Below are 12980 nucleotides of genomic sequence, written 5' to 3'. Positions count from 1 at the left end.
TTGAAGCTTGTTCTTATTTTTAAGTTTTTCTACACTAAATTCTAAAATTTGAGACAACTATCATCGTTTTCAGTCTTTTTTAGCACAATTTAAAGCTCAAACCCATGACCAGTATCTTTATTCTTCGAAATTTCCAACAGTGATAAACTGAAGTCCAAGAATTTTGACTTAGATGTTGTTGTTTCTAACATTGGTCATTCAAACAACGTAATGATATTCTCCTTATTTTCCATGTTTTAGATGTTAAATAACATATTGAATAATTTTTGCTCCATCTCACTCAATTATATTATAGAAGGTGAAGATTTGGAGTTGAAATATAATTAAAAGGAGGAGGAGAAAAAAATATGAAGAAAAAGGAGCAGGAAGTGGAGAATAAATAAAAAAGAAGAAATACAAATAAGGGGAAAGGCAGGTGAATGGAAAAAATCAAGTTGCAGTTCACTGCCAACATATCATGCTTTAGAGGTTAGATGTAACGGCAGATCAGGTGGAATCACGTTGCACACTTTAGCTAACTGCTGCACCTGATCAGCCCTCCATCTTCGGTTGGGCCTCATAGCTGACAAACGCTCGTACCCCAAAGATGGAGGGCAATCAGGTGCAGTGACACACTCAAAGTGTACAACGCGATTTCTGTAAAGCCCGAAAAAATTTTTTTGTGTCCGACTCGTGTCAGACACGTGCCCGGCACGTGTCGGACACGAGTCAGGGTCTGACCCCTGTGTCGGGCCCGGATCCGGGCCGGACCCGAGCTTAACCCGGACCCGGGTTCTCGAACTCTCGAGAACCTGCGTCTTTTAAAAAGACGCAGGCGTCTCGGGCGAGGGGCAAACCCCCTCGCCCCTTCTCTCTCTTCTGCGCCGCCCCCATCACGCTCCCGCCGACGATCGGAGATGCCGGCGAGCGTTTCCGACCGACGATCCTCCCTGCGGCCTCCCGACAGTGCGAGCACTCCCCTCTTCGCCTCCCCTTTGAGTTTCGGCGACCCAGTGGCCTTCGAGCGCTGGCGACCTTAGACAGTCGACAGCCTCAGCATCCCCCTTGTTCTGCTCCCTGCGCCGGCCACCGACGGCCTTTTAGCTCCGGCAGAACCCCCCTTTTCGTTCCCTGTGTCGTGGGAGCCGCCGACGACCCCCCGAGCGTCGGTATCCTGCAAGCACAGCCACCACCTCTTCGCCTCTCACCCTTCGAGCGAGGGTTCGTCGCCATCGGTCACCCCTCTGCTATTCCTCCCTGCAGTCGCCGAGTGCCGGCGACTCGCCGCCGCTCGTCCCCTCCTTGTCTGGCCATCGGTGGTGCCAGGGACTCCGTGTGCCGGCGACAGCCTTCCGACTTCGGCAACACCACCACCCTCCGTTCGGTGACCTCAGTCGACGCCAGCCTCCGACGGCCCCGTTTGCTGCGATTTTTCGGAGGTATAACCCTCCCCTTTGTTCTCCTTTGTGCAGGGTGGATCGACAGGGGGGTTGAGCCCCCTGTCGTCACCACTTGTTGGCAGGGGGTTAAAACCCCCTTGCCTCCCTGTTTGCTGATGGTCGACAGGGGGTTGAGCCCCCTGTCGTTAACCCTTCTTGGCAGGGGGTTCCGCCCCCTGTCACTCTTTCCTTGTTCTCGGTAGGGGGCGCCCCCCCCCCCTACCTTTGTGATTGTTTCCCGGTAGGGGGCGAGCCCCCCCTGCACTCCTATCATTTTCTGGTAGGGGGGGGGGCTCCCCCTGCCCTCCGTTGATTCTCGGTAGGGGGATCAGCCCCCTGCCTCTTTTGCTTTGTCGGCAGGGGGCTCCGCTTCCCCCTGCCATCCTTGTTGTGCTGGTAGGGGGTTCCGTCCCCCTGCCATTTGTTTTGTTGACAGGGGGTCCCTCCCCCCCTGTTCCTTTTTGTGTTTGCCTGCAGGGGGCGAGGCCCCCTGCATTTGTTTTCTGGCAGGGGGCGAGCCCCCACTGCTCCCTTGTTGTTTCTGGTAAGGGGAGAGGCTCCTCCCCTGCCTTCTGTTTTTCCTCAGCAGGGGTTGAAGCCCCCTGCTCTTCTGTTGTTTCCCCTGCAGGGGGCGGAGTCCCCCTGCACCCTCTGTTGCTCTTCGGCAGGGGGGTCTGTCCCCCTACCTCCTGCATCATGCCAGTGGGGGGCGAAGCCCCCCTGCTTCCCTGTGTGCATCTTTGTTCTCTGACAAGGGGCTTTGCCCCCTTGCCTTGTTCTTGCTGCCGGCAGGGGGGGTTGCGCCCCTGTCTCGTGTTCTGACAGGGGGTGTCCCCCCCCCCCTGCCTTGTTGTGGCAGGGAGCTTCTGCTCCCTCCCCTGCCTTTCTTTGTGCTGGCAGACAAGGAGCTCCTGCTCCCTGCCTCTGTAGCTTTTGCCAAGCAGGGCTGAGGCCCCTGCCTCTGGCACCCTTGTCTGCAGGATGCAGAGTTTTTGCATCTGCCTCCTGCAGGCAAGGAGGCCTTGTTGCCTTGTGTTGCTTGTTTATTTCGGCATATGCTAACGTTCTAAGATCTCCAGGTTGAACGGTGGATCCAGCTCGCCCTCTGTGGCTCGAGCTCTTGCTTGCCTACGCTGCATGCGTACGAGGACTCGCAACCCCTTAAGGTAGGGGATTCTTGCGTGAAAGGACAATGAACTGATAAATGCTAAAATAAGAAAGATAACTAAAAGAGGATGATATATGTATACGTATGTCTTTACCTTCAAGGACGCAGTTTCACGATCCTTGTCCTCTTTACTTTCTTGCACTTTCCTTTCTGTCGCCGCCGCGCTATATGTGCCTAGGCTTTTCATTCCTGTCTTTACATTCCATGTCTTTTAACTCAAGGACGCAGTTTCACGATCCTTGTCCTCCCTACTTTCTCGCACTTTACTTTCCTGTTGCCCCGCGCTTTGCGCCTTGGCATTTACTTGCTTATGCTTGCCTTGTTCTCCAGGATGCCTGGTCCTTCTTTACGTTCTTGCACTTTACTTCTTGTTTTTACTTGTTGCTCTGCGCTTTATGCGCCATGGCTTTGCTTCTGCTTTACTCTTCATATTTTACTTTCCTGTGCTGTCGTGCTTGCTCTTGCACTTACCTTTTGTATGTATTCGTCTTTACCTTGTTGTTGCGCTTCGTGCATATGCCTTGTTCGTGCATGTATCCTATCTTTGTTGCATGCTCATTTTCTTACTTGCGCTTATTGATCTATCGAGGTGCAACCCCATGCCTCGTGAGTCGTCCTTTACACTCGCGTGGTCAGTATAGGATCTCTTACCTCACGAGTTGCTTACGTGTTTGCCTGCTTGTGCGTTACGATGATCGAGGTATGATCTCATACCTCGTGTGGAGCTTTAGCGTTCTACCCTCACGGTACGGTTTCGCCCACTGAGTCTCGTCCCTCGTTTTGCCTTTGTATTAGTATGTGCATGCGTTTGCCTCTTGTCAGCTTGCACTCCCTGCGTGCAACTTCGAATGTATAGTGTATATCGTTTCACTTGGCTTACAAGCCACGGCACGCACTTATGCACTTCAGTTCTCAAAAGACATCGTCTTAGGTGCGATCCTATTTTCAGGAATGTATAGCTTGTAGAGTGATAGCGGCCAGATCTCCCAAATCGGTGCATTCGGGATAGGTGTGTTACAACCTTAGTTCACCTATTCGATTTGACTCAGATAGCCTGGTTTAGAAGTCTGTGCACGAGTAGGGGCGGGAATCCTGGCGAGGTACTTGCGCCATCGCTAGATCGGCGCTACCTCACCTTTGATGCGAGACCTAGTTTCTAGGCTTTCTGGTTCAACCATGATTGTGGTGCCTTCCTTCGTGAAGGTATTGTTGGATCTCTTACGAAGGATCCATGTCCCTCCTCTTGTAGTTGTACCCTTAGTCACATACGATATGTTTGGGCTACAAGAGCAGAATGAGAGGTCTACAGTAACCTCTAAGCGTGTATTGACACATTAAGCTAATCCTGTTATGTTGCTTTCGCCTAATAGGCGGGTTGCTCGCAGTTGTCTAAAGGACCCGAGCACGATCAGTTGGAACTGGAATGAGTTCACTGCGGGTTTCTATAAAGTAGAAGCTTTGGGATTTCCTGCGAGAGATCCATACCCCTCTTATCGTGGTTGTATTTTTGAACAGGTACGTTGCGTACTATGATGAGTAGGATGAGAGGCCTATGTCTGCCTCGAACATACAATGGCATGTGTTTGAGATCACAAGAGTGATGTTTCTACCCTCACTGAGGATTGACCCCCCCTTTTATCGTGATTATATATGTGAATAGTTACGATGCGTACTGCTGTGAGTAAGATGTGAATTGTGTGCTTGTCTCGAACGCGCAATGGCGCGTATAACTCACCTGAATAATAATCATGCGCCTTCACAGGCAAGATGCTCGATTGGGTTGAAAGACCAGAGCATGAGAATGGGACGGCGGTTAAGAAACCCTCCGTCGTGCTCATTCGGAACGGTTCATCAAGAGAGAGGATGGATGGTACAAAACTCCGATGGACAGTCATATATGGCAATCTCGGACAAAGATCCGACCTTCCCCAGTCATCGGAGGTTAGGGGAAATCCTTTGGGCCACTTCTGCAGAAGTACGGATGCGCATCCATTGGGCCTTTGTTTGCCTTTGAGGATTTACTCTCTTGGTCACAGACCGTCCCCTTAGGAAGCGGACTCAGTCAGTCATTCGGGGTATAATAAAATACATAGCATAATGGACCCCCGAATCGATCTCGGCTGTTTCTACGTTTTGCCTTGTGCGTACCCACAACGGCCTGCTCAGTAATGAGACAAGATATAACTTATGCACATGATCTTGAGATATGCATATTGTGACATGCATTGCTTGCTTGCTTGTTAGCTCGGTAGTTAGGTATGCTACTCGTTAAGCTAGGTACGCCTGTCGAGGCGTTACCCTTGTTGGTTAAACTGCTTACGCAGTTCTGTGCTTGGTGATAACTAGCTTCTCATACTAGTTGATTGCTTATCTTGTGTAGCTTACAAATTGCTTGTGATGCAATAGCTTGTGCCTCACGATTAATGTAGCTGCTGGCCGATAGGCTGAACCATATAATGGTACTTGTATTTATTTCGAATGTTGTTATGAATACCTGTCTTTTGCAATTGCTTTTGCTTGGCTGGTGGATAGAGTTAGTTACTCTTCACCTATTATATTTGTGAGATTGCTATAGTGGTCTGTTCAAGCACTTTGATCCTTCTTGCTTTTTTACGTAGCTGTCTGCTTTACTAGAGCTTTGCTTACTCCACAACACATTTGGTTAGATCTGCTAGTCTTGCTTGTTTTTGCTTGGGCTAACGTTTATCTTACTTATTGCATCTTCTGCTCTTTCTTGTCCTTTGCACCCCTACAAGTCTGTTGTGCGACTGACCTATTTTCATGGGCAGGTGGTGAACAGGTTGAGACAGCTTGCGATGGCATGATGACGCGATGCACTCAAGGTAATGCCCTTTCCTGACGTTGCGCTCCTGGGGATACTTTTGATAGATGCGGTATAAGGTTTCTTTGAAAGCATCTCTTTTGATTATAACTCTGCATTTCTAAAACTGTATTACCAAAATGTGGTTCTTCTTTTCATTTCAATAAAATATATATTTAAACTGTAAATCGGTTTGTAAGGGGGAATCTGCTTTTGGTTGTAATGTGCCCAAGGTCTAGGGACTTGTTGTTTTGAACCTAATCTTCCGCTGAACTTCTGTTTTAAACTCTGATAAATGATCGATTTCAAAGCTTTCAACCTTTTTCATAAAAGGTTTCAAGTCCACGATTTTGGGGCGTTACAATTTCACCTGATTTTCCCTTGTTATTTCACAATTTCTTATGGTAGATTAAGGATTTATAGAATTAATAGAAAATTTATAACCTTATGCAGTGGCAGCATAAGACCTCCTATTCAACATAAGGTTTGGTTTGACCTAGACGCTGTTCACAGTCACTTAGATCATAAATCTTGTAACATATTTGGGTGCCTTTAACTGGTGGGTTCCGTAAGAGCTTGGTTGTTGGCGACTCCACTCGGGGTTTACTTCGCAGGAAGGTGAGTCCGTTAAGTGCCACCGAGGCTGCCATGTGGTAAGCGGAGTCCTGTGCCAAGCCGAAGGCCCATGTTTGAATCCCTCTGCCACGTAGGGCTTAAGAGATATCTGGTAGGGTCTGCCTAACCCTAGCTTGTCTTTTACAAACACCCCCCCCCCCCCCCCCCCAAAAAAAAAAAAAAAACCAGAAAAAAGTGAAACTATTAAGTGTCCTGGTTGTCCGTGAGGGTTCCTTATCATAAAAAAACATACTTTTGGGTGCCTTCAGAAATCTAGGTTAGGGACAAGCCAATCTAAACCAATTGGTACAAGAATCATGTCACACTTAAACAGTCCGACTGGCATGCAAAAAGCAAATTAATTTTCCAAAGTTTATGCCTGCTGCCCTTCTATTTGAAGCATAGTCACAAATATTGCTAGTTTTTTTAAAAATATCACATGTTTTAATAATATCGTGTTTTTAACCAGATATTAACATGATAAAAACACTTTTTATCTACTATTTATATTATTATATATTATATATTTGTATAAACAGATATTTTTCAGAGTTTTTTCAAGAACATGATTTGTGTCTATGATTTCAAGCTATGACACAATCAGATATTATGAAAAAATCATGGCATTTTCAAGGGCCAATATATTTATAAAAAAGTACGATAATTTCAAAATAGCACCCATTTCTTTGTTCTTTACAATTATGTGTATTTTTTTTTGTTTTATATATTTTATAGATAAAGATATTATCATGAGATTTTGCAAACTGCTATTTGTGAATTTATCACGAGATTTTCCTCACGGACAATTTTTTTTCCAAAACTGATATTTGTGACGGTTTCAAGTTCAACCACAGGAACCGATAAGTACCACGGAATCGAGTAACCCACGACCCGATTCCAGTAACCTACGACCCGATTCCACTCTGCCAATTTACCCGATCCAGTCCGACTTCCCTCCCTCACAGGCTCACAGCCACTGACCCAATCAACTCGGTAAAAGTAACGAAAAAGGAAAAAAAAACTTGAAAATTTGCAAACATTACGGAGGGCATTTTCGTAATCTTCTGTCGATAAAGAAGCGGCAAAGCAGCGCAAACTCGAAACCAGATTTGAAAAAAAAAAAAGACGGGAAATAAAAAGGGGGAGAAGAGAAGAGAAGAGGAGAGGAGGAAGAAGAAACCGCCATCACCGGTAGACGGCCATGTCGGCGTCCGGCGAGCAGCGTCCCCAACCCTCTCCTTCCAATTCCAACTCCAACAACCCGAAACCCAACCTCAACAGCCTCAATTCGGCCGCCGGCAACCCCAATTCCGCGCCGAGGGTTTTCGCTTCCCCTGCGACCCCTCCTGTCCCTTCCCCGGCCAGGGCCCCCATCGCCCAACAGCTCCTCCCGAGGATCCAGGAATCGCTCGCCGCCCACGGCTCCGTCTGCCCGTCCCTGTCATCCTCCCGTGTTCTCCCCGGCGCCGCCGGTCGATCCCCGGCCGATCAGGTCGTCACCGTCGTCAATCCCACCTTCTTCAATGGCACCCCAGCCGTCGTTGGCGTGCCCCAGGTTCGGGGGTTCGCTCCTACTTTCGTGACTGCTGCAGCCGTTGACCCTGCCGGCCGCGTCCTGAGGTCTCCTCCGCCGCATCAGCGGCAGGCGGTGCCTGTTCGAGCCGTTCCGAAGAATGCGGGCATCGCTTCTCCGAGGATCGGTGCACCTGTTGTTCACGCTAAGGTTCTGTTCTTCGCCTCAATTCCAATCGCCTTCCTTTTGTTCTTATTAAGATTATGCAAGTTTTGGTTTTCCTTTGCGGAGAACTACATGCGATGCTCTCTGAAAGACTAGAATTGCAGGATTTTGTGAAAGTTTATATCCGTATGCCTTGTATTATTTAGTGAAATCTGATCGAGGTGGTATGGGTTATTCATGATAATCTATGAAATTCATGTGGAAGATGCACATAGTGCGGTTGACATGACATCGGTCTGATGAATTGGTTTTAGTTCCTGAGTAAATCCGCGTGATCTCTTAATCACGTGGTTATCATCTGTAGTAGCTATTAGGTTCTAACTCACTTGGGGCATGCAGTGGAAAAGGAGCTTCTTGGGGGATTGGATGGAAGCGAAATGGCTGGATCCCTACACTTTTGGCAAGTCCCACCAGATTCCTCTGGTTTTTGGGGCATTTGAACTATGGGTCTTTATGAGTGAAGTTTCCTTTGCAAAGTGCACACAACATGCATTGATATAAGGAGTTCAGTTACCTCCGATTTACTATGTAATCGGAAATCACACCTAAAAGTCACACTGTAAACAAGGGAAATCCAGGTGCCTTGTGGCCTTTTAGCCTCTTCTTTGATGTTTTCTGATACATATCTATCCATATGCATTAGGAATAATGGGATCATCCCAGAGCATCCTAACTGGGTGCTGGATCGAGTGTTAAGTGATCAAAGGTTTATGCCAATGAGATGCAGCAAGTGTGGTGCCATTGATCGTATTTATGGTCATCCCCTGTTTGTTATGCTGACACTCTTATTGAAGAGCCTGGCAAGCACTGTAGGGAATGCATTTGCATGACTCCAGTCAAAATAGATGTGTTCCTATCTGTACTTTTTTGGATTTGAGCCTAACACAATGCTACATAGACCATGACAGTTGGATCTTGTGGGCATGTTCCTTTTTTCAATTAATGGGTTTGATGATGTTAAGACATGCCTTCACATCATTGTTTCTTATTGAATAATTTCATTTGTTTATTTCTCGAGTAATTCATGTTCCATAGCTGTCACAGTTCTTAATATAAAAGCACATGGAGATACTAATGAGTAATACAGACAAGTATACAATGTTAATTTCAGGGTTCAAAAACCCAACGACTAAGGACTCAACTTGGCCATGCTTGATTCGTTACTTGGCTGGGTCATGTGAAATCTCTTTATATAAAGAGGCCATTTTCTATCACATGAGAACCATCCATCTCAACATTTCTCAAAATGGACACACAACCTATATTGAGAAATGTCGAGATGGATGGCTATGAGAAGTGCCAATGCATACAATGTGAACTTTTTTATGAATACATACATGCACACACACACACAAACACACAAGAGTTACTTTTTATCATAGTTACAAACATCGGTCTTGGCTATATCTCAGCAAGCCAAATCTTGTGATAATATAGATTTATTTGATCAATCTCAGGAAAATCTTGACACTCTTATCTAAAAAAAAACAGAAATAGCAGAAATAAGAAAAGGTCATGTTTCAATAATAAAATGCATATGTACAAAATATAATAAAAGAAATAAGTAAAAAATGCAAAAGGAAAAAGCAAAAACATATTTAAGACATAGAAAATAAATAAAAAAAGTCAAAATGACTGAAAATATCATGATATTATTGCAATAGGATTAATTTTGAAAACACTGTGATATTTTACCTTTTAAAAAGCTTTTCCAAAAAAAATGAAGCAAATGCTTTCAATTTATGTGCGATATCTGTGAGGATGCTTACTATAGATATCTACATATACATATATGCTTCTATTCTTGCACAAGAAGAAAAACAATAATTATATTTTTGCATATGTATGCGTATATATCATAGTCACCTGTTTTTCTCGGAGATATTTTAAAAAGTGTTTTTTTCCCCAAAAAATCTAGGAAGCTATGAACAATAAAAAAGATAATAAATAATAGGTTTTATAGTATTTTTCTTGCAAAAATATAAAGAAACAATTAGAAAATGTTTTAAAATATAAAAGAAACAAAAATTTGTACTTAAAATATATAAAAAAATGCTTTCTGAAAATCTCGAGAAAATATTGCGATATTTTAGGTTCTGGCATGAAAATATCTGGAAAATCTCAGGAAAATATTAGCTGACCTTGAAAACCAGATAATATCATGATATTTTCAAAATATCGGCAATATCGGTGACTATAGTATATAGACATGAAAATGGGTGGGATTTATGCTGGAATCTGTTATTCTCTGTTAATAAGCAATCGAGCTTTTGCTAGTTAGCTTGTCAAATTTAATCATTAGGATTTTCATTATTATGAATAGATTTAGCATTTTTAAAGGTCTTTTGCAGTTTTCCTGTTTCCATTTTGGATACAAGGTATGGATTCAAGACTTTGAATTCTAGGTAGAAGGCAGGTTTTCTTCTTCTTCTTCTTCTTAAGCTTCCTGTTATGCCAGGTATGCATAGGCATATTTGGCAAATTTTATTGTTAAGACAATCAAAATCTTATGCTATTATTGTTTAACTTTAAGGTACTAGTCCTACTTAGGGTATTTGCCACTGTCGCACTCTCTACTTGAAAATATTTGGCCCTTTTTTGGTGTTATAGGCTTCTTAACCATCAATCCTATGATGCTGTTGCTATTCTTATGTTTACTTCCAAAACCTTCATGCTGGTTGATTTTGTATATAATGAATTGATTCCATTGACATCTTTCACCAGAACTAGCATTTACATGAGAGTATTTTTGTCAACTTCTAATTGCGTTTGAACTTCCTGATCTTTTCCTTCTGCTGACTTTTTCAACCCTTATAATTCAATTTCCATTTTATGAGATTGACTTCTTCTTATTTTGCTGTTATCAGGTTACTCCATTTTCAGCTGTTTTATCCGCATCTGATTTGAATAATTATAAAGATATGAGGTATTCTTCATTATCATATTTTTCTTTCAGGTAGTAATGACCTTTTTATGTTGACAATTTGACATTGTCTGTTGTTTCTCTCAGGGATAAGAGTGGCGAAAATGCTGTAACAGTGGTGATAAATGACAGAAAGGTAATGAAATTATCATATTTCTTTTCCAATTTCTGCAACAAACAAATTTAAATATTTGTAATTTTGTATGTTGTTTGTTTGGTCTTATAACTTGTTTCATTGTGAAGCATTCATCTTATGACTTATTTCTTGTGAAACACATTCTTTCTAGTCCATAGTTTTTGCAGCACAAAGTGGGCTTTCTATATTGCTTAATTTTTGCACTTACACCTGTTTTGTAGGTTAGATTGCTTGATGGTGCATCAACATCTCTCTATGCACTTTGTCGTTCATGGGTTCAGAATGATATGCCTCAAGAAATTCAGGTTTGCTTTGAAGTTTCGTCAAGCCACAAAATGATTCATATGCATGCTCTTCATTGTCATTAGACATGTTTGTAGAATGATGTTCACTACACACCTTTAGGCTGTTGGTACTCATCTTTTGCTACATATTTCACATTTTTGGTGCAGCAATAATATCTTGGTGTTGGAGATGCTTTGTGAATCTATATAGGATTTATGATCAAGTGAAGCTACTCTCAAGCAGCTTGAGCTGAGCTACTAGCTTACAAATTCATTTTCCGAGAACTAGTCTTTCAAGCGGATAGGAACTAGTTTTCGGCCCTGTGAGAGGACTATCCTAGCTCTTGATCCTAATAGAACAAATCTGTCAAGCTTGAGAAACTCTAGATTAAGTTGGTTCAAACTTGAGCTTGTTAATATGCTTATTTGTAGTAACTATGTGACACAATGACAAAATGATATATTGAATATATGTATGTATACAACTATTATCTGTGTGAATAGTAACAAAATTTTCAAAATGTTATAATGTTCCTATAACCTTTTCTATAAGATAATAATGAAGACAATTTATGGGTATATTCAAAATGTAGCAGTTCTCGAAAGTATCAGGAAAAGATCATGTTTTCTGCTATTTGTTCTAAAATTTTCAATTTGCTAAATTTTTTAATGTCATTTAATAACACATTGTTTTTCTTTTTTTGTACGTTCCTAGGTTTTCCCTTTCTTCTAGTGAAGATATTCTATCAAAATTCAAAAGTGATTAATTTTTACGGTCTCCTATAGGTTGTTGTACTGAGTAATTGCCATTACCAATAGTTTTTAATACATTTATGTTCAAAATGAAATTAAAATTTCATTAAAGAATAAAATTCTTCAATTATCACGATAAACTAAAATGTACTGACAAATTATGTTTCTTGCAATAAATTGGAGCTTTTTGAAAACGATACAAGCCTATGTCACATGGACTCGGCAAACTGGGTGCCACACCGGCATCGACTCGATGCGAGTGCACGTGCGGGTGCGGCACCCGGTGTGGTCAATGGGACCTTCAGTGCGGTCAACACACCCAGGGTCATTTGTGTCTAATTTTTGGACAAAAAAATGCTCTCGACTTTACTTTCGGCGAACGCAGAGAGAGAGAGAGAGAGAGAGAGAGAGAGAGAGAGAGAGAGAGAGAGAGAGAGAGAGAGAGAGGACGCGGCAGGGGGCCGCTGACCTTCTGACAAACACAGAGATAAAGGGGGAGGTGTGATCATTGCAAAAAATTTTCCTCTTGGTTCCCTCTTTTTCCTTCTCTTTTTCTTTCTAGCCTCTATTCCCTTTTTGAAGGGGAATGAAAGATAAAAAAGAACAGAGAGGAGAAAAGAAAAGAAAGAGAGAGGAACTCTTTTGCAAATGTCTCACATGATCTTAATTTTGAAAATATTTTGAAATTATTCGCCTTCGTTTTTGAAAATTTGCGAGAAAAATGGAGAGACTGGATTCGCTCGTCGGTACGAGGTTCAACCGTTCTTGGTGCCTTTACTAGGGGTAATCGAACCAAGGATCGAACTTATGCCTTTTGCTTTGCCTAAATATTGTCTAAGAATTTATTCTAAGTGTAGAATGCACAAAAATCATACTTGTGCAAATGCAAAGATGTATGCTCTTTTGAGAACAATTCAATTTTTTTTTGGGATTTTCAAGTAATTTTTGAAATAAATTTTGAAGATGCTTGAAGGAATGATTCAAAAGGTTGAAATTGATTTGAAGAAGTTAGACTTTGAATCTAACTTAGAACTTTGAGCAATGGATTTGGAAGAAGAGACTTTGAAATTCTAAGTCTCGAAATAATCAGAGTTTGAGAAATAAATCTTAGATGAACAGAAAAG

The 12980-nt window shown here is 42.7% G+C and overlaps 1 protein-coding gene across 4 annotated transcripts in view; it reads left to right on the top strand.

Annotated features, from left to right (window-relative positions):
- The first annotated feature begins 7133 nt into the window (after nt 1-7133).
- Nucleotides 7134-12980, top strand: part of LOC149816585 (uncharacterized) — a 47833-nt gene continuing 41986 nt past the window's right edge. For 3 of the 4 annotated variants that reach the window (XR_016427633.1, XM_089987266.1, XM_089987265.1), the window contains exons 1-4: nt 7134-7745; nt 10628-10686; nt 10771-10819; nt 11041-11124. Coding sequence is in view for 3 of the 4 variants with exons in the window: in XM_089987266.1 (XP_089843392.1) it covers nt 7224-7745; nt 10628-10686; nt 10771-10819; nt 11041-11124 (714 nt within the window). In the remaining variant the exon portion in view is untranslated. The remainder of the gene's footprint in view (nt 7746-10627; nt 10687-10770; nt 10820-11040; nt 11125-12980) is intronic. The other variant, XM_089987267.1, reaches the window with a different exon arrangement.

Source organism: Nuphar pumila, chromosome 14 (assembly GCF_984573655.1).
Source record: "Nuphar pumila chromosome 14, dmNupPumi1.hap1.1, whole genome shotgun sequence".
Lineage (NCBI taxonomy): Eukaryota > Viridiplantae > Streptophyta > Magnoliopsida > Nymphaeales > Nymphaeaceae > Nuphar > Nuphar pumila.
Note: the sequence above shows the minus strand (reverse complement) of the source record. Positions and strands in the feature narration are given on the sequence as shown.